This window comes from Panicum virgatum, chromosome 1K (assembly GCF_016808335.1).
Source record: "Panicum virgatum strain AP13 chromosome 1K, P.virgatum_v5, whole genome shotgun sequence".
In the NCBI taxonomy this organism is placed as follows: domain Eukaryota; kingdom Viridiplantae; phylum Streptophyta; class Magnoliopsida; order Poales; family Poaceae; genus Panicum; species Panicum virgatum.
The window spans coordinates 55274694-55295356 of NC_053136.1; the positions used below are offsets into that span (position 1 = coordinate 55274694).

General features: G+C 48.1%; 3 protein-coding genes across 4 annotated transcripts; 1 reads left to right on the forward strand and 2 right to left on the reverse strand.

Annotated features, from left to right (window-relative positions):
- Nucleotides 1-1757: 1757 nt before the first annotated feature.
- Nucleotides 1758-5116, reverse strand: LOC120645831 (ABC transporter I family member 19-like). Of its 2 annotated transcripts, none has more exons than XM_039922566.1 (6): nt 4814-5104; nt 3943-4109; nt 3563-3614; nt 3078-3214; nt 2306-2392; nt 1758-2228 (listed from the first exon to the last, which is right to left on the reverse strand). In XM_039922566.1, exons 1-6 carry the CDS (start codon nt 4974-4976, stop codon nt 1941-1943), a joined length of 894 nt encoding a protein of 297 aa, XP_039778500.1. In that variant the 5' UTR covers nt 4977-5104; the 3' UTR covers nt 1758-1940. The 2 variants fall into 2 exon arrangements, with proteins under 2 accessions (XP_039778500.1, XP_039778503.1); XM_039922569.1 differs by having other exon boundaries at nt 1765-2228; nt 3943-4103; nt 4817-5116.
- A 709-nt stretch (nt 5117-5825) lies between these two features.
- On the reverse strand, nt 5826-9999 carry LOC120645845 (kinesin-like protein KIN-10A). Its single transcript, XM_039922575.1, has 6 exons — nt 9188-9999; nt 8828-8983; nt 8637-8744; nt 8245-8355; nt 6706-8160; nt 5826-6352 (listed from the first exon to the last, which is right to left on the reverse strand). Exons 1-6 carry the CDS (start codon nt 9836-9838, stop codon nt 6098-6100), a joined length of 2736 nt encoding a protein of 911 aa, XP_039778509.1. The 5' UTR covers nt 9839-9999; the 3' UTR covers nt 5826-6097.
- A 2851-nt stretch (nt 10000-12850) lies between these two features.
- Nucleotides 12851-17201, forward strand: LOC120645853 (ankyrin repeat domain-containing protein 13C-B-like). The gene is made up of 2 exons (XM_039922582.1): nt 12851-14703; nt 16435-17201. Exons 1-2 carry the CDS (start codon nt 13207-13209, stop codon nt 16831-16833), a joined length of 1896 nt encoding a protein of 631 aa, XP_039778516.1. The 5' UTR covers nt 12851-13206; the 3' UTR covers nt 16834-17201.
- The last annotated feature ends 3462 nt before the right edge of the window (nt 17202-20663 follow it).

The window sequence follows — 20663 nt, forward strand, 5'->3', positions numbered from 1 at the left end:
CGGTCCCAGACCCGCTTCCCGCTCGGGGACGGGTCTGGTGTCACCACGTGTCATAGAGGTGGAAATGCTCATTACCTGTGGCCGCGGACCCGGACCCCCGCAGGTGGGTCCGGGACCTCCACGTGCCATCCGGACTCCCGCAGATGGGTCCGGGACCTCCACGTGCCTATCCGGACCCCGTGAGCTCTCGGCTCAGCTAGCTGATCGGGAGGGGTCCGGAGCCGCCGCGTGTCACGCAGATGCGGGCGCGGGCGCAAGCCTTCCGCTGGAAGCTCCCTCACCCACCCGCATTAAGTGCGAGTGGTCGAGGCAGGCTCTGCTGCCTCTGGGCACGGGGCAGCTTTTGTCAGTCCACACTGTGGATCGCCAGTTACCGAGGCGGCTCGTCAGTTACCAAGACAAGCATTAAAGACTCAGCGCCGTGCGCATGGGCGACGAGTCATGATGACCAGCTACTGACTGGAGCAATAGTGCACGCTTCATCATGACCTCGACGCGCGGCTGCAAAGGCTAGACTCTACTCTGACAGGACAGCTCAAGACCATCCCTGGTCAGAAGCTACGCACAGAAGCCGACGACAATATCTCCGGATCTAAGGCATTGAAGGCCAAAGTGTAGTTTATAATACATCGCCGGGTCCACATGTCGGGGCCCCGCTCAGTGTACGTGCTCCCCTTGGATATATAAAAGGGAGAGCACGCCCTCCTTCTAGCAGGAAGATCTCGGAGATAGACTCTAGGCAATCCAGAACACAAGCTCTCGCGGACTCTCTCGAGGCATGGCAATACAACACACAGTGGATGTAGGGTATTACGCTCCAGCGGCCCGAACCACTCTAATCCCGCTGTGTTCATCGTGTTCTTGAGCGAGATCGAACTAGGACTAGCTAACCCCCCGAGTACACACCCTCTGGGCTTAGGCGGGTGCCTTCCGCCACTCCCACCGAGACCGAACTAGACCTAGCTAACCCCCGAGTACTCACCCTCAGGGCTTAAGCGGGTGCCTTCCGCCACCCGGCTGTGGTTGGCCACACCACGACAGAGATTATCACAGATGTCCCCAAGGGTCATCCTAAGTACCACTAGAAATTGTCTGCAGATCGCAGCACTAATTCCGGCCATCACTGGACAGGCCGGTGATCACAGCACAGGTGGAGGTCAAACGTTCGCTTGCACAGGACGCATACGCAGATGATGGGGCTCGGATCATCGACATGGACGGCAGTACGGCCGTATCGGCAGAGAGAACACAAGCCTGCACATTTTGACGTGTTCCCGTGGGATCACGCGGAACGCATTACAGATAAGATTAGCAGGGATAAACAAAGCTGCCAAGCGGCGGGGGAGCCACGACCGGACCACAGCCAGCGCGTCCAGGGTCGCGAGCAGCCCGGGACTCGCGGCATCATCCCGGGGCAGCACATGCCGAGCAGGCAAAAGAAAGGGTGTCGACTGTCGAGGGGTGGTGGTAGGTTAGCGGCTGTAAGGCAAAGTTGACCAAGCAAGTAACAATGCCAGGATTAGTTGAAAAGTTTATGCATCCGACAGACCTGTACACTGTACAGTATATGGATTGCATTTGTATTGCATATGCATACAAAGTGGCTGCATCAGGATACAGTCGCACAGCTACACATTAAACTTTCTCGTGATAAACGGGGAAACTTTTCTGAATATATCGAGCCTCGTCGAGAGTGACTGGGACTGAATTTCTGGTGTAAGATAAGATTGTGAGCGGCAGAACGGCGATGAATGTGGTGACTAGTAGACACAGGAGCAAGCTAACTTTATTCTACACATATATTGCTGCATACAAGCAAGCGAAGCAGATACGATGCCAAATATGTTTTTCAAAAAAGAAAAAAAGCAGAGGTGACAGATACTATAGCAATATATGACTACTAGTAGTTGTACAAAAGTAAGTGCAGGGTTGCCAAATCATCAACGGTAGTATGCCATGTGGCAAGATGAGCGTAAAGGGGAACTATCAAACGGCGAGGAGCGCCTGGGCTGGGCCTCTGAACGTGGAGGATCCTTCTTGGGGAGTTTGGTCTCTGATCGGAGCCATGACTCAACGACGGTCAACAAATTTTTGGCATTCTTCAGCTCTTCGATGTCCATGTATTTTGCTGATTTTCTCAGTTCGCCTTCCTGGATATATGCAATGTCCGTAGCCCATGTCTCTAGGCCATCGAATATATGGGTGGCGTACACAATGGTGGCTTCTCTCTGTGATGAACATTCCATGATAAGCAATGAGAAAGGCTTTGGCAGATAAAAAGAGTTATAACAGGTCAAATTTGTACCTGTTCGCACTCTTCCTTAAAGAAGTCAAGAAGATCCATTCTGGTCACAACATCCAGATCAACGGTGATTTCATCAAGTAAAAGCACCTACAATGGTTTCAGATGTCTTAATGCCATGACAAACTCGGTATACAGTAACAGGAAGTTCACCATGAGGGTACCTCTCCCAAACACATGAGCACAAAATTATAAATGAGAAATAATATGGAATGCCCAGCATGAGAATTGTTCTCCTTATTACTTCCTCCGGTCAGATTATTTGACATTTCCGACAGCCAAATGCTACTGATTGCAGACCATTTCGGCAGTCTGAAAAATCAAATAATTCCATCCGGAGGTAATATAACAAAGCATATCATGTTCATGTACAGAAAAATAATACATACAAGGGTGCGGAACTACCTGTATTAAGATGTTCCATAAAGAATAATGGTGGTGAATGTTCTTTTTCAAGCAAAAAAATATGCTAATTGAAAAATTATCGGAAATTCGGAATAATCAAAACAATAGAGCTACTTTCTTTTTTCTTTGGCACATGGACAACACAGCTATCTATCACAGCTCACTTAGCACACAGTGCGCACGAGTATTCATACCCTAGTACTACTTTGTCGGAGATGGCCAAAAAAATTATGCCACAGTATTACACTTGGAAATATAATTCCTGCATTATAGTTCTAATCCTACCACATTAAGGTGGCATCAAATAGTAACATAAGCACCACACTGGCTAAAAACAAAATCCACAAAAAAATTAGGAACAAAACATCACCTTGTATGGATGAAGAAGACCCATGCAGATTTGCACCCTGCGGCGCTGTCCATCTGAAACTTTATGCATGCGCCATTGCAGATCAATGTCTAGCAGATCAATCAGCTTCTCTCGCCTAACAGGATCAACCCCGTCAACTGCTCATATTTCAGGGTAGAGAATGAAAGAAATGTTTACATGTACTCTCAGTAGCACGAAAGGATAAAAGCTTTTCTGCTAGCAATAATCTGATTTTAGTGCCTATCTTCTAACTTAAGGCATTATTAAACTAGGTAAATCTAAACAACAAATGCGGAAGCAGCATGTAACAAAAAACCATGCCAGCAGGAAGCTATCAAGAAGAGATGATTGAAGCAATCAGGGGTTCCAGTTAAAGGGCAAAGGTGTATGTGACTGTGAGACACATGATCTCTTCTGTCAATAAGGAACCCAAGTATGGTATATGTTCAAATGATGAGCATGAGCATTACAGTGTGATAGAATACCTCCAAAAATCATGTGCTCAGCAGAGAAGTCGCCTTGCAGCGGAACATCGCCCTGAGAATTGTTAGCATGTGAGACACAGAGAAATTGTGCAAAAAAAAGGAAAAAAAAGAAACATGCACTTGTACTGCAGACCTTCGGTTACTGTGCAATCGCAACTACCAAACTCCACAGATACCAGAAATTGCATATGCTAACTTTTAATCGATGAAGTACGTAAATTGGAATCTTCTAAGGATTTATCTTTTAAACGGTAACTGTTCTATGTGGCAAAATCCCATTGCGAGTAGTTTATTTACAAAAATATTGGCCATGATGAAATTGGAACCAGATTGAACAATGTATCTAATTTCTAAAGCAAGTAAATAGTGAGGGAACTTACAGCTGAACCAATAGTCCGGCTCCAAGAGCCCCCCAAGTACGAAAGGTCACCATTGCACACCAACTGTGTGTCATGAAAAGCTGAACCATTGAGAACACGGACCACATCCCTTCCCCCAACCATATGCTTTCCCGCAAGAATCTTCAAGAGTGTAGTCTTGCCTGAGTATCGGCACAAGCATGTTCATAAGCTTCTGTACATAAAATTTACTCAGCAAAGCTAAGAACATATCTCACTACAATACGTTACATGAAGCATTAGGAATTATCTGTACACATCGTATAAGATTAATCCCAAATTGATAAGGAATTTGTCCTGTTATAAAAAAGGACAAATTCTAGCGATGGTAATGGCATTCCCAATATAAAGTTCTACTGCACCTTCGATCTCCATAAGAAAGAAAGGGAGAAGGTGCATACACATGTTTGCGATGCACAACACTTAAAAACGATGGGAAAGTAGCACAAAGTGGTTCATACAAAAACAGCAGTAGCTGGTGCTACATTGAGTTAGCTTAAATGCATTTGTCACTCCAGCTTCTAAGGCACAAGCGTAACATTGCTTCAAGGCAACACTACAAGACTGTAATTCCATAATTTCGAGGATAACACTATAAACAACGCCATATCTTCACAAGGGACCATTGGGTGTCAAAAGCTCGGCAGGCAATCCCCACGGTAAACAACCACCAAATCACACACTTGACCATTAAAAATATGGGGTGTCGGAAACTACTTTTATGTAACAACAGAACATCCAAAATCTCAAACATAATTCCGACCCGTCCCCTAAACCTACATAAATAACCGTCATATTTCTTTACTTGCCCATTTGATGGCCAATCAATCCAAATACACTCCTGGGTGAGGTATACCTGATCCATTGGCGCCGACGAGGAGGCAGCGGGAGCCAGGGGCGACTCGGAGGTTGAATCGCGCGAATAGCGGCGGCTGCCCTTCGTAGCCGAACTGCAGGGCGCTGACCTCGATGCCGCTCCGCCTCCACCCTTCGTCTCCGTTTCCTTCCCCGGTCATCTCTCCCCCACCTCGCCGCCGGTTGGTGATCTCGACAACCCTCTCTGCCTCTCCCTCGCTCGATTAATCGATCAAACCATCTTCTCGTATGTGGGTTGGTGGCATCGCTCTGTGGCTCTGTGCTCGCCGCGTCACCACTCACCGCCACACCTGTGCAGCGTTCAACATAGCCCACCCACACCACACCAACCGCTGGGCTTGGGCGTCTCCCGTTTCTTCCAGGCCCACTTCGTAGCTTTTAGGCCCAATATTGTTTTCTTTTAGGCCCACTTCGCTAGTGGGTGACATCTGACATGGATCGTCTCATCTCCTTTCTCTTTCTTTCACCCTGATGAACTAGACGGCAAGCCGGTATCCCAACCACATCAGGGTGGGCATTCATCAGTTACTTAGGCCGTGTTTGGATGAGACGCTGAATTTTTTTTCAAAAAAAAATGAATATATACATGGAGTACCAAACGAAATTTATTTCTGAAACTTTTTCACGAATGGGTATAACTTTACGAGACGAATCTAATGAGTCAAGTTCCATCATGATTGGCTACAGTGATGTACAGTAACAGTACCTAATTATCCTCTAATCGTGTGGTCAAAGACATCATTACTACAGTAACTACTTCAGTGCCATTGTTGTGGAGGTGATTTCGTAATTAGATTTTATTTAATACCCCTAATTAGTGGTCAAAGAGTCGAAAAGTTTTCATGAAATTTTTTTTAGGGGCCATCCAAACACGGCCTAAACATAGAACTAAAAAGGACACAGAATGCAGCAGCTAATCTCATGTCCACAACAGTTGAGACTGGAGACATACTCAATCGCTATGCACTGGGCTTATCATATCAGGACACGCAAGGCAAACACATTCATGAATAAAATTGATCTACTCAAACGCATCTCGTTGGCCACAGATACATGGCCACAGGTCCAGGCGTCCAGCGTCAGGAGCAGCTCCGCAAGGTGCTCCTCCTGCCGGTCGTGCAAGAATTACATGATTTGCATCAAACGTCCAAATTAATAATCTTACAGAACCTAAGCGATCGATCATAAGCGATCGATTCATCGGTCATGTCGCCGCGAGCGACGGGCAACAAATCCGACCCTTCTACTACTCTACGGTAGCTCAAGCTCTCAGCTCCCGAATGTAGTTGGGGCTCATCTGGTTAACCTTGGGCGACAGCACGCCGGCGAGGTGCGTGTCCTTTACGACCGAGTTCAGCTTGCTGTCCAGCGGGCTGAACGGCATGTGATCCACCGCCGGCTTCTTGGCCGCCCGCAGGCAGGCCAGGTAGCTGTCTGGATGGTTGTTCCAGTGCGGCAACTTCCTTATCTGCACTGACGCTTCCTTCTCCCTTGACACCGGAGCACCAGAAGGATCCTGCACCAATGACAGATCCCCCAATTTTACGCTACTGTTAGTGCTTCTCTTGATATACAAGTAGGCTATTGTCAGTGCATTGTTGGCTATTGTCAGTGGTTTTCTTGATCAATGACATAGAAATGACTTTGTTTAAATAAAAAGGGGAACAAAGGTTCAGACTAACGGAATCTTTTATTTTAAAAATGCTGGCAGGAGATTCACCTTTCCATGCCATGTTTCAAGAAAAAACGTTACAGTGTTTTTGTTTTCCAAGATAGAATATTGTGGTAGGTGAATGCCATTGCGACGAGAAATAGGTAGCACAGAGCACTTGGATGAAAGAATGACATGGATAGAGCTGAATGACGTACCCCGAGGAGCAGGAAAGTGAATTGATGCTGCTCTTTGCCACCTGCTTCTTCGAAGTGCGCCTCTATAAGCTTCCTCAAATCTGAAAGGCACGAGTTCTGCAGTAACTTCAGCCCTTTAATCAGATTTCCAGACTCCCATTTGATGTAGACTTCCAACAGGCCGTCCTGCTCCTTCTGTCCAGCAAAACTATTCTCCTTGTTCTGATCACTATCTTCCATTGTACTGCATGATTTTAGCTGCTCCACCATAGGTTCATCCACAACTTGGCATACAATTGGAGAAAGTTGTGAAGATACTGGGCTCTCAGCCACTTTGACATCGCACATCGGGGTCTCTAGAGCTCCCCATGCTAATGGCTCCCTGTTTTCATTTCCATAAGCTTGTTTTGCTGCTGACCTGCTCTCCTCTCCAAACACATGCTTTGATGGTGATCTGTTCTCATCTGCAAACACTTCCTTTGTTGGTGACTGAACCTTTGGTTTTTTAGCTAGTTCACGATGATTCCCGCAGAGCCTGAAAATGTTCTCGATCAGATGCTTCCTTGTTGCCGGATCATCTGGCTCAGTCAGTGCATTTTGTATTGTGTCCGCCTTAAAGCTCTCCTGTACAACCTCCTTGCACACCTCCTCAAGACCGCTGTCCCTCTCTGCATCCTCTTCATCTGCCTCCTCGAATACAGTGCTTAGGACAACCTTTTCTGGATAACCCGACAGCCTGACATCATCGTCTTGCGCCACAGCACCAGTGCAAACACCTGCTGTTGCAGTGTGATTCCATATGTGGCCCTGCTGGCGTGTATCCTCCTTTATTACCTTGACATCCTGTGGCTGATCTCCTGTATCTAACTCCATAGACATGACCATTGACATTGATTGATCAAGTCCTGCAGGCATCTCCGACAGCCGTGCCAACAGTCTACCTCCAATGAAATCTTGTTGCACTGGCTGACAAGCATCTGCCTTTTCATGCTCAACCTCCTGTAGTTGCTGTTTTAGTGCAGTTAGCTCTTCTTGCTGCCTAAGCATCGCTTCTTCCATCTTCATTAGCTCATTCCTCAAGGTCTGGGTCTTCTCCATGACTTTGGAGTTAATCTCCTCCTCCTTAACAGCTTTTTCCTGCCCTTCTATCAGCTTGAGCTTTGCTCTCAGTTGTGTCAGCTCCTCTTCCTTCAGCCTTAGCAAGTTCTTGGCCTCGTTATGCTCTTTCTCTCTCAGTTTGTTTTCCTTTTGAAGCTTGTAGATGAACTGGTTCATCGCAACAATTCTAGAGTTAAGCATTGTAGATGACTCCTCAGAGCTTATTTTGTCCCTCGGTGTTGCGGCATGAGCAGCACGGATAATACACTTTGCCTTAGCACCGTACTCCAATGTAGAAACTGTCTTGTGCAGTTCCTTGGGATCAGGACTAGCACACAGAATCATCAGGATTTTTGATTTATCATCCTCAAATGAATCCTGAAATCCCATGAAAGAAAGATTTAGGCCATTGTTAGAAAGGAGATGCTGTATCAATAACTGCAATTTTGTTTTGAAGTGTACCTGCAGTAGCATTGTGAGCTTGCTGTCTCTAAATGGAACATGGGAATCGCCGTTAGCAATAGATTCGACCACTCGCTTTAAAGCAGTGTTTCCTTGATTAATCTTTGCTGTCTGTCGAAAAGTAACAATGTTATAGATCACATATCTAATCCAAATGAGTATTGTAAGGGCTTTTCTTTTAACATAATGCAATAAGTATACAAGGTGTGGTCATATATGAGAATATCAGAGATACAAAAATCATGTGGCAATATGTTAAAACTAAATTTAAAGTTACAAATAACTAACTATTAAATGAAGTGTGACACAGAAACTTCTTGCATGAAAACCAATGTTTGCAGTGCAGTTGGAACACATAGATTCTACAGAAGCACAAGACCTGCATCACTGACCTGCATCTTGGCTTCAAAACCAGTTTGTCCTGCAGCTTCAATGTTTTCAGACCCAGCCATGTCCACAAGCATTAACCTTCCGCCCACCGATGGGACATCCAGGATAATCTAGAAAACCAAGTGTAGCTTGTAAATAGCTTGGCGTGGAAATAAAAGTGTGTTCAAAGTGCTGGCGGCTGAATGCGACTAACCATGCAATGACTCCGCGAACTCCTGTCATTACAAAGCGTGCTTTTGACAGTTCGACGTTTCTCCACCTTGGCAACTTCTCTTGATATCTTCCCAGCTTCATTTCCAGAGAGGTAAGTAGCATTCTTGGCTTTCTTCCCCATTACTTCTAGCCTCGCCTGCAGATAGAGAATTGTGAAACTTCAACCACACACTCAATTAGATCAACTCTCGTATTTACATTTACAGTTGATGTTCATGTTCTGAAGCAAATTTCTAACTAAATTACCAACCAATTTCTAGTACTGACATACGAATTCACATCGCACCACATAATCAGCAGAGTAGAACATGGCATGTGAAAATAATCAGGCGCAAGTCACCTTGGGGGCGTTTCCTTTAGCATTAGCCCCGCTTCCTACGAGTAGATCGTAGATCTCCTCGTTGTAGATCTCTAGCACCGCTACTTGAACGAAGAGCCCAGCCCCAAACCCTGCATCATCGTCGCCGCCACCGGCCGGACCATCGCCTTCTCCACCTCCTCCTCCCTCGAGGATGTCCCTGAGCGCGCGGTACACGATGCCGGGCTGCTTGGCGCATCCGAACATAGTGTGGCTCTTCCCGGACCCGGTGGGCCCGTAGACCATGACGGTGCACTTGGCCCCGACCCGGACGCCCTCGATCCGGGAGCGCACGAACCGGCGGTAGAACCCCTCGAGGTCCTCCTCCTCGGAGACGGAGACGCCGTCGAGGGTGAAGTCGCGGCACCCACCCGCGTCGCCGCGCACGCGGACGGCCGTCCCGCCGCCCGCGATCTCCAGAGCCGACGCGCCGCCCGAGGAGAGGTTCCGGATGCGGCCGATCACCTCGACCGGGTGCTCCGTTGCGGCGCCGACGCCGACGCCGTGGTGGGCGTTCTTCGGGGTGGTGGCGGGGAAGTGGAGGCGGTGCTTGGAGGCGGGCGTCCTGAGGGGAGTCGGCAGGGCGCCCCCCTGCGGCGGGCCCGGCCGGGGAGACGGGGTGGGGGGCGCCATCGGTGGGGGATTAGCCGGTTAGGGTTTCGGCTGGTGGATCCGGAGGCAAACGAGTTCGGGGTTCGCGGAAATCCGTGGGGAAGGAGGAGGAGAAGACGGAGGAGGGAGGTGTGAAATGGAGAACGGAGGGGAAGGGATTTGAACTGGGAAGTAGCCGTTGGGAGCTGGGCGCAGCTGTAACGGTAGCCTGGTTGTTTTTGTTTCGAAGCAGGAGGGAGGAGGGAGCAGAGCCGAGGAGGGATGGAGACGGAGCTCTCGTCGCGGTGGGGATCACGAGATCTGCGGTGCGAGCGGCCGTTGTATAGTTGCGACGGGATCAAGGAGTGATTAGCATTTTGATGCCGTAATTTGCAATCTAATCTGAAATCAATTTCAGCTGCTTGGAAACTCAGATTCAAACATCAATGAGGTCATGACTAAATTGGCGTCATCCGAATCCCTTTGTGGGTGGGCGAGGATCTTGTTACAAGATCTCGGCAGTAATATCTCGACTGCCAACTGATAAAATTAAATTTAGCCGTGAATGGAATCACGTATAATAACAAAGGAAACAAAATGGCAATTAGCCGGAAGTCAAGCTGGCCCATTAGAGGGAGCGATCCCCGGCGCACTCTGCGGGCACGTGGGCCGGCCCAACAGACCCTCATGTCGTTAGATTTTATGGCCCAACATTCGGCTTAAGAAGCCTTTTCCCCTTGCAGAACCAGCACATCTCTCTCTTGTTTCCCTCGTGTGCCCCACCCAGATGACCTAGATTGATCCGATAGATCTAGATTCATCCCATAATCCAAATTGAAGTTTTCATAGTTTGTACGAAAAAATTATTTTGCACCTAATATGTTACCTTTTCGTTAGAAGTCCATAGACTTACGATACTTGTTGGGCATCATAAAAATACTGAAAGACATCAAGGGGTTCCCTCAAAAAAATAAGACATCGAGAAGATGCTACTAACACCACAAGATGGCATCATGACACACCAACCTTTCCAGAGAGAGAGAAATGCTGCGATTAACTGAGCCGGGGAACACCTCGTCACCAGTTGTTTACTGCATAATCCCAGCTAAACAGGGGCGGGCTCTGAAGCTTTAGGCCCCTCGCTGTCTGCTGCTGCTGAGCAAGGGCGCGGCCTCTGCGCTGCAAGCTTGGCCCAGCCCTGCCTGCTTATCATGGAGATGGAGGGAGTGGCCTCGCTTTGGGAAGGCATGGCCACAATCGCTGAGCTGCTGAGGTGAGCACCAGCAGCCCTCAGGGGAGGGGACCAGCCACAGGCAGCCGCCATGCGCTGGGGCTGGCCCCGTGTCGCCGATCTTATTTATATCTCGCCACTGCTCTGGGCATCTCGAATCTAGATGCTAGCGGATCAAGTGGCCGCATCAACACTGAATCAGCAGCAACAGAGGTATGGTCTTATGGAGAAGACTGGGAGATGTGGTCATGTGGATGTGGATTGGCTGTTTTGTTTTTTCAGTTTCACCCACCAAGATTTGGATGCGGCGATCTGTATCTCTACTTCGGCGGCCTGATCAAGACTCAAGATGAACATTTCATCTGGAGTTGTTTCAGATCGTTACTACTGCACTGCAGGTTCTGGACCTTTTTTGTTTTATCCAGCGCGGTAAAAACTCCTCTCGATCGATCCGAGTAGATGCAGAACTTTGGACAAAATTTACTAGGTGTGCCTGATCTGGATGCACTGAGCTTAAGAGCTGAGCTAATGGCGCCATTTTCGCTCCAGCTGTGCGCCTGTGCCGTGCAGCAGGAGATCAAGCCCACGTACCTACTTGCCTGCTGGCTTCAAATCTCGCCAGGGACAGAAGCATCCAATCTCTGATCCGCTGCAGCCACGAGCACAGGTACAGCATCCGGCCGGGCTCCCCCCGCGCCGTGCTGCTGCCTGCTCAACCTGCCGTGCGACTCGGCTCATCAGGCACCAACCCGACCAGATATTTCTCTCCGTCCAGCCGCGCCTTGCCCGCCGAGCTCGTCCGGTGGCTTGTTGACCCGGCCTCTTCGTCTCGGGCGTTCTTGTGTTCATGCGCGAGGAAATTTAACACGGCACCGGGGACTGCCGACCAACCGGCGACTTCAACGCTGCCATCTCGTGGTCTGGTTGATCGCGCGCATGATTTGTGTAGCTTAATGCTTGATTGATTGCTGGTGCTAATTGCTGTAACAGCGACAGGCATGTTGTTGTTTAATGCTAGCTCCGCTCCGTTCGTTCGTTTTCCTTTTCTTTTTCACACAGGGCGAGGGAGAGGAGAAGTGGAGAACACGAGATGGACTGGTGTTTCTCTTGTTAGGTGGAGTTGTCCACGATCCCATGTAGATTCTGGATATACTTTGTTCTTGGGATCTTTGGCGCTGTATGTATGTAGCGTAGCACATGCTACCAGGGGAGGCAGTGCCTGAAATGTTCAGGAATAACTTCCGAGGGATGCAACGATGATGACGCCTCTTTAATCTTTTCAAAATATATGATGACACCTGTTTTTTTAAAATGCACTGCACGAGTGGCGACATGATTTGTCATGGAGAATCGCAAATGGAGACTGTAGTATGCTTTACGAGCATTTGGTGCCGTATCATGGAATGGCAGCCGCCCGGCAGAGGAAAAAAGAAGAAGGGAAGAACGTCTCTGATATTGGATGTTGATAACATCCGATTCTGAACCACCGCCAAACTCCACCAAATTCTACTGAACCTAGCTTGTTACCCCACCAAGTACTCGTTAATTTCATTCATGTCACCTCTCTTTACTGCGGTGAATGTGATGCATGTCCACGTAGCATCTGGATTCGAGAGTAATGAGGATCACTACACATGATTATATTCTGAGGATCACTACTCATGATTATATTCAATCAATGGTAGCTTACCTTGCGTAGCAGTTACGAGTTCAAAAATCACAATGGCGGATCATGTCATGTTCATCAACGTCAAGGGAACACCCCCATGCCACGACGGCACGCGGTCTCTTTTGGTCAGAACGGACGGGAGCAGAAGAGAGGAGACCCATTCCACCTCCACCCTCGCCTTCGCCTCCTACCCCGAGCGACCGAGCGCGAGGCAGAGAGGAGGGGAGAAAAATAACTGCGGCTCGAGGCCCCAGAATAGGAGGACCACTTCCCCCTCCCCCCGGCCTCGCTCCTCCCCACCGTTCGTCCTCGCCCGACCTCCCTCTCCCCGGCGGCGCCGCCGGAGCGCGGCGATCCCGGCCGCCCTTCTCCGCCGCGCCAGATCTGGGGGAACCCTCCCGCACCTCCATGCCCCTCCGGGCCCCGTCCCAGATCCGCCTGACCTAGCCAGGACGACGTGTCCAAGTACGCGCACAGCCCGGCGCCCGTCCCGCCCCGCCCCGCCCCGCCATGGACGACGTGTCCAAGTACGCGCACAGCCCGGCGCACCTCGCCGTGGCGCGCCGCGACCACGCCGCGCTCAGGAGGCTGGTCGCGGGGCTCCCGCGCCTGCCGCGCGCCGGCGAGGTCACCACCGAGCAGGAGTCCATCGCCGGGGAGGCCGTCGCCGACGCCGTCTCCGCCGTCATCGACCGCCGCGACGTGCCAAGGAGGGAGACCCCGCTCCACCTCGCCGTGCGCCTCCGCGACCCCGTCGCCGCAGACATCCTCATGTCCGCCGGCGCCGACTGGTCGCTCCAGAACGCCGACGGCTGGTCCGCGCTCCAGGAGGCCGTCTGCACCCGCGAGGAGGCCATCGCCACCATCATCGCGCGCCACTACCAGCCGCTCGCCTGGGCCAAGTGGTGCCGCCGCCTCCCGCGCATCCTCGCCTCCATCAGCCGCATCCGCGACTTCTACATGGAGATCTCCTTCCACTTCGAGTCATCCGTCATACCATTCATCGGCCGCATCGCCCCGTCAGACACCTACCGCATTTGGAAGCGTGGGGCCGCGCTGCGGGCCGACATGACGCTCGCTGGCTTCGACGGCTTCCGCATCCAGCGCTCAGATCAGACCTTCCTGTTCCTGGGTGATGGTGCCAGGCCTGAGGATGCTGGGGGTAAGGAATTGCACCCGGGTTCTCTCATAGTCCTGGCTCACAAGGATAAGGAGATTACAGATGCGTTGGAGGGAGCAGGTGTGCAGCCAACAGAGTCTGAGGTGGCACATGAGGTGGCATTGATGTCCAAGACGAATATGTACCGCCCTGGAATCGACGTGACGCAGGCGGAGCTCGTGCCGCACTTGAATTGGCGCCGGCAGGAGAGGTCGGAATCTGTGGGGCAATGGAAAGCCAAGGTGTATGACATGTTAAATGTGCTAGTGACAGTGAAATCTAGGCGGGTTCCTGGGGCAATGACGGATGAGGAGCTGTTTGCGATGGATGGGGAGGAGAAGAATGGTAGGGGCGCAGAGCTTGATGCTGAGTTAGATGAAGTGTTGACTGCTGAGGAGAGAAAACAGCTCGATTCTGCGCTTAGGATGGGGAACAATGAAGAGGAATCTGAGGAGAGGGGCGAGGAAGGTGACAGTGGGGCCGATCATATGGATGCGAATGGTGTGGTCAAAGATAAGAAGGGGTGGTTTGGTTGGGGTGGCAAGAAAGGATCCAAGAGCGATGACAAGCCATCCAAGGTCAGTAAGGATGAATCGGGTGATCCAGGGAAGCAAAAGGAGAAGGGCAGCAGGAAGAAGAAGAATACTGGTCCATCAGGCGATTCTCTAAAAACTGAAAGCGAGTACAAGAAGGGATTAAGACCAGTGTTGTGGTTGACACCAGATTTCCCTTTGAAGACAGATGAATTGATACCTCTGCTCGATGTCCTAGCAAATAAAGTGAAGGCTGTCCGGAGGCTTAGGGAACTCCTGACAACCAAGCTTCCTACCGGCACATTTCCAGTCAAGGTAACCATCTAGCAACTTGATTATATTAGCATGTACCATCTCAGTTCACATTTTCCTCCAATTGCATCTTGCTGATTATTCGAATCAAATTGCATGCCTGTTATTTTTCAATCTCCTCAAGTGGGCAACCATGACTCTTTGCTACTCAAGATATTCTGCCATATCTGAATTCAATATCTGTACCGCTGCTAACAACTGTTTGCTTACTGCGTAGTCTAAAGCTTCATGCTGGTTGCCTGAAACACCATTGTTGGCTGTGTCTGTTGTGCATGTTCTTTGCTCTCCCCCTTGTTAACTTCTGCTGTATTTTCGCATCATGTTGTTTGGATCACTGTTGTGATTTGTGAATAGTACCTTCTACAATTCTTGCAATATGTTTTTACTACTCATGTTTCTTGCATTATTTTTTGCTACTCATGTTCTTTTTTCCTAGGACCTTTTGTTTGTCAAAAATATAAAGTATTGTTTTGGTAGGAACTGTAAGAAAGTATTATTCATGTTATAGAACTGGCACATCTTGGGTGTGCCTTCCTGGTAATCAATTATTTACTCTACAAAGGACACAATCATAAGATGTGGTGTCCACCTCTTGCCTGCTTGAAAAGAAAAATACAATGGCACTGGTGCACTGTGATCCTTATTACTTTCATAAGAACCATTGGGTGCTAAGTATGAAAAACTTTGCTTTTAAGCTACTAATACAGTTGGCCATCATGCCTTTGGAATAAGTAGAGGTCAACAAGTTATCACTATTATTGAGATTTATAGTTCTCAACATGTGACATACAACACTACTGTATGCAAATTACTATGTGTACAGTACAATATTGAGCCATAGAATCTAGTCGGAGCTATGTTTTCTTCTTCTTTTTCATCTGTTTATCACATCATTGCTATTTTGTTAATCAACTTTAAATCCTTTAAAAATAGCTAGTGGTTGGCTGCCCCCACCATCGCAGTTCAATAATCTTGCAGATTTCAGAAGCTGCCAAAAAGATATCTAGTTCCTGTTGGTGTTTTCATAACTTTCTTCTTGCACTGCCCTATCACCCTCCCGCTTTGTCTTTTCCTCCATTCAAGTCTTGATTAGCTGGGTCCTACCCCAAACCACCAGAAAATCGATTCTCACTGCTCTGTACTGACCTTAGAGCTCAAAAGGTAGTTGATGGTACATCCTACATTGACATTCCTAACCACTCTCCTGATAAATGGTACTGCATGTGCTATCTTATTATCCAGGCTTAGCTAGGAACACTGCTTTATTCCTAGCCTATACTTATGAAATGTGATTTATTTATCTATTGCGATTCATGCTGCTTTCTTTAGCATTTTGGTGTGAAGCCAGCTAGCCAAGTTATATCTCCCACTTGCTCCTCTTGCACTGCTTCGGGCCTTTCTGTTTCTTGATAGCTTTCAGAACAGGCTACTAAATCAATTGGCTCATTTTATATTTGGCATACCCGAATTTTATTTTGGCATGTGAAATGACAGTTTAGTGAATGACTCACAGTTGATTGAAGGATGGATTGCACTATCTCGCACTGTTCAGTATGTAAATTCCATGGTGCTCTCATGAATAGCTCTTCTTGCATGATATTTCTTTGAGGGCATTCTGAGTGGTATTTTATTCTGATTATCACAGAAGAGAGTGACCACGGATGATACACACTCCAGGCGTTAATGTCTATTTTGGCATAGTGATATCTGACCTCGTGTAGCATCTTATTTCAGATTGCAATCCCTATTGTTCCAACGATACGCGTCATTGTGACGTTCACGAAGTTTGAAGAACTACAGCCTTTAGATGAGTTTGCCACACCACCTTCAAGTCCGACGCAGTTCCAGGATGCGAAGGCCAAAGAATCAGAAGGATCAGGCTCATGGTATTCGTGGGTAAAAGGTGGCCGAGGTACGCAATCCAGTGACAACAGTGATAGCAGAAACTGGAAAGATGAGGTGGATCCTTTCCACATACCTTCTGACTACACCTGGGTTGATGCCACTGAGAAGAAGCGGAGGATGAAGGCAAAGAAAGCCAAGAGCAGGCGGGGAACAGCCCGAAAACAGTCATCGAAAAATACTTCAGAAGGAGGCGGCCACCACCCCATGATGGATGGCTTCGAGGAGTAAAGCACGTTTTCACCAGCATAGTAAGTTGTCTTTGCATTCTTAAGATGTTAGTTGATGGCAGCTGCACGCCCGAGGCAGATTGTTGCTGTGCCTGGAGGCGTGGCAATGGGAATGGAGTTGAATCTCCTTGAGAACGTACAGGATGGCTTATACCCCGCTAATCTGTAATTCAGTCAGTGCTATTTTTGTCCCCCTCCGCTTTTCATCTTGCTGGATGTATGTTTGATGATATGGCCCTGTTGTTGTTGAAAAATGTGTTTGAGGGGGACTGTAGCGTTCCCCTCCCCACTGTTGTATGGAAGATTGCAAATATGCAGCGATTTTCTCGCAAAGAGGAAGCTCAATGCACGTGCTTGTTTGTTCCGCCCCTTTTGCTGCTGTTGATTGCTTCCATTCCCTTATCCATTCTTCTGATTTGGCCATCATTAGCACTAGATCACTGCATTACACTGCCTTCTCTAAGCCAACTACAATCTTTAGCGGGTTGTTACGCTAAGCAGTTCATGTGCTGTTGACCCGTTGACAACGACCCCAGGGATGTGGAAAATATAACGGTTAGAGGTCAAGATAGGTAGTGCACACAATCAGCTATCGATTGATTGATGATGGACACCCTGGGATCTTGGTTTATAAATTTGTCACTGCATCTCTTTTCTTTTCTTTTCTTTTTTGCGATTAAAGGAGATGCCCACACAAGACACCTCAAGTATTTGCAAGAGATTTCTGTCGCTCATGCTAAGTTGCTAAGAGTATCTTCAGCAAAAGCTCCAGCTTCTGGCCCCTACTTTACTAAGCTCATCCAACCCCCTGATTGAACGCTACTCTTTTGAGATAATGTCCCTGATTGAACGCTGCTCCCTCTGTCCTAAAAAACAAGTCATCCTAGCATTTTTAGGACAGATTAACAAGAAGGTAAAATGATCATGTTTGTCTCTATTTATTATCTATATTTGACACTAATTGATTCTTGATTTTTTTATTTTTAACCTTTTTTGAATAGTATTTTAATTTTAACCCGGTTGTCGTTATATTGTTGCGCCATAGCCCGTTTGGTCGCGCCACTGCACTTGGCGCGACTGACGTGCCACGCTGGCGCTCGATGGAGGGGTGCACCACGGATGCGCTGATGGGGGCAATGACGTGGCGCCTCTGTCGCGCCACATGCACTGGCGCGACAAGCCTCACGGCGGATTTTGAGCGGATCCCAGGGGGTCGGCGGCCGGCGGCGGCTGTTGGAGCTCGGGGGAGCAGAGGGGGAAGGAAAGGGAGGGTGGGGGGAGAAGGGCTGGCGCGGGTCAGGACATTGGCCTTGTCGCGCCAGCCCGCATGGCACGACAGAGGCTGTTGCGCCAGTGCATGTGGCCTGACAAGCTTGGCCACGTCGGCGCGCCGCTGGCGCGCCGCTGGCGCCCCGCCGGGGCGGGAGCCAGCGTGGCAGCCCTGTCGCGCCGCATGCACTGGCGCGACAGTGGCTACCTGCCACGCCAATATAATTGGCGCGACCAAACGGACTATGCCATGCAAATAAAACGGCAACCGGGTTAAAATTAAAATATTATTAAAAAAGGTTAAAAATAAAAAAATCTTGATTCTTACATACATATGCACTTTTCAAATAGGATAGGATGACTTGTTTTTTGGGACAAATTTTAAATTTCAGAATGACTAGTTTTTTTGGGACGGAGAGAGTATCCTTTTGAGATAATGTGTGATGCTAGTGATAATAATGTTGGGGCAGTCCTTGACCAAACAAAGATAAGAAGCATCATGCGATTGCTTATTCAAGCAAAACGTTGACATAAGATCAATTAAATTATACAACAACTGAAAAAGAACTTCCAACTTATATAACAACTAGAAAAGAATTTCTAACTGTCGTCTTTGCTATTCACATTTAGATCTTACTTGGTTAGAGCAGAAGTTATTGTTTGTACTGATCATGTGGCTCTGAAATATTTGCTCACCAAGAAAGATGCTAAACCTTATTTGATAAGATAGATTCTCTTACTCCAAAAATTTGATCATGAACTAAAAAGTGACTTCCTACGCGATGGCATGCTACTAAAGGTGACGAGCTCAAATCCACGTTTTTCTGAACAAGCAGATGTTGGACGGTTGGAATCTATAGGAAGATAAAGCAGTAGCTGCACAACCAAGTTCAAACCTGAGTGATGATTCTAAGATGTTGCAACAGGTAGCTTTGTTATGTTTCACTTGTCGATTCGAGATGTTGCGTCGATTTCAACCTATTTTTATTGTATTTTTTCTATAAAGCTGCAATCACGATACAATCTGGAATGTTTCATAAAATAACCATAAGATGTTAGATGATCCTTTTCTCGCGATGTTTTAATATGTTGTGCAAGATGCTTCCTCATATTGTAGTGGTTAGTTTGGGACGTCGTACATATAATTTGTTCTTACGATTGAATGTTGCAAATAACATGACACACATATTGTGCTGGATTTTTTTAATTCTAGTCGGACGACTGAGAAGAAATTTTAGTACAAATTTTGTATGTAGCAATTGTTATTATTATTACTTGTTGCATGTACTATTTTGCTTATGTTGCATATATTATTTTTGAATAAGATGAGTGATCAAATTTTAGAAAAAAAATCAAACAACATATACGTATATCTTCCACTTGGGCCCAATGTTATACAGTCGTCCGACTAATCGCGATTAGTCGCGATTAGTCGACCTTATCGCTCCGCTGGCTTCGATAAGTGGAGCGACTAGCTTTTGTCGATCAGATGTCTGATCGTCCGACTAATCGTCGCCTAATCGAGATTAGTCGTCCGACTTGCTGCTTGGTCGATCAGGTTGCCGGCCAAAAGATGTCCAGTCCGCCGCCTGTACTAGGCTCAATTAGGCCCATTAGGGTTAACTATATAGAAGCCACTTCTGTGCACCACGCAGGCACAAACCTCCGCTCGACTGCTCGAGTCGAGCCGCCACCTATGATACGCGGATACTTCACAAAACTCACGTACCGGTATCGGATACTCGTGCCCCACGGATACTCCCAGATATATATCCCGTAAGTATCGGAAAGTTATGTGATTTTCAAATAATAAAATAAACTGGATACTTCTTAGATACCCTACCGATATATGTGGGATACCTTGAAACAAGTACTCATTCGCTACATATAAGAGCAACATGTGCAGCTGTGTACAACCACCTCGTACAAGTAGGTGGGCTCTAGTTGCTATGTTATGTGTCTATTGAACCTAAGTTTGAATGATGGCTTCATGGCCTGAACATTATGCCTAGAACTGTTGAACGCTATGTCCTGAATAATGTTATTGTTATGTTCTATAATATTTATGGTATGTGAGCTAATTTCTAATTTTTTATGGGTTTATTATTTTTTATTTTTAAAATATATTGCCGTATCCACGTATCCGCATTTTGGGAGAAATGGCATATCGGAGTATCGCCGTATCGCGTACCGGTATCCGTATCCGTGTATCAGTGCAACATAGGCCGCCACCGCCGCCTGCGTCGTGCCGCCGCCGCCGCTCACATCACGCCGCCGCCTCGACCGCCTGTGTCACGCCGCCCAGGTCATGCGCCCGCCAGCTCGCATCACGCCGTCGCCTGACCGCCTGCGTCACGTTCGCCTGGCCGCCTGCCCGTCGGCGTGGCGGCGTCTGAAGATGAGCTCCTCCTCTGATGGTAAGTTTTCTTGCTCTACTCCGCTCTTGCTCTGCTCTTGGCTCGTTGCTCGTGCTATGCTCTTGGCTCATTGCTCTTGCTCTACTTGGCTCATTGCTCTGCAGATTTCGATGCACAGCGGCAAAGGCAGGTGTAATGCTTGGTT

What these genes read in the sequence shown, in the direction of transcription:
- LOC120645845 (XM_039922575.1), bottom strand. Translation starts at nt 9,838, where the DNA reads ATGGCGCCCCCCACCCCGTCTCCCCGGCCGGGCCCGCCGCAGGGGGGC. An exon ending in GTTTTGAAGCCAAGATGCAG is followed by an intron (nt 8,356 to 8,636) that starts GTCAGTGATGCA and finishes ACTTTTCGACAG; the next exon opens with ACAGCAAAGATTAATCAAGG. An exon ending in TCACTTTCCTGCTCCTCGGG is followed by an intron (nt 6,353 to 6,705) that starts GTACGTCATTCA and finishes TCATTGGTGCAG; the next exon opens with GATCCTTCTGGTGCTCCGGT.
- LOC120645831 (XM_039922566.1), bottom strand. Translation starts at nt 4,976, where the DNA reads ATGACCGGGGAAGGAAACGGAGACGAAGGGTGGAGGCGGAGCGGCATC. An exon ending in CGGCGCCAATGGATCAGGTA is followed by an intron (nt 4,110 to 4,813) that starts TACCTCACCCAG and finishes GCTTGTGCCGAT; the next exon opens with ACTCAGGCAAGACTACACTC. An exon ending in GCCGGACTATTGGTTCAGCT is followed by an intron (nt 3,615 to 3,942) that starts GTAAGTTCCCTC and finishes AACAATTCTCAG; the next exon opens with GGCGATGTTCCGCTGCAAGG.
- LOC120645853 (XM_039922582.1), top strand. Translation starts at nt 13,207, where the DNA reads ATGGACGACGTGTCCAAGTACGCGCACAGCCCGGCGCACCTCGCCGTG. An exon ending in CCGGCACATTTCCAGTCAAG is followed by an intron (nt 14,704 to 16,434) that starts GTAACCATCTAG and finishes ATCTTATTTCAG; the next exon opens with ATTGCAATCCCTATTGTTCC.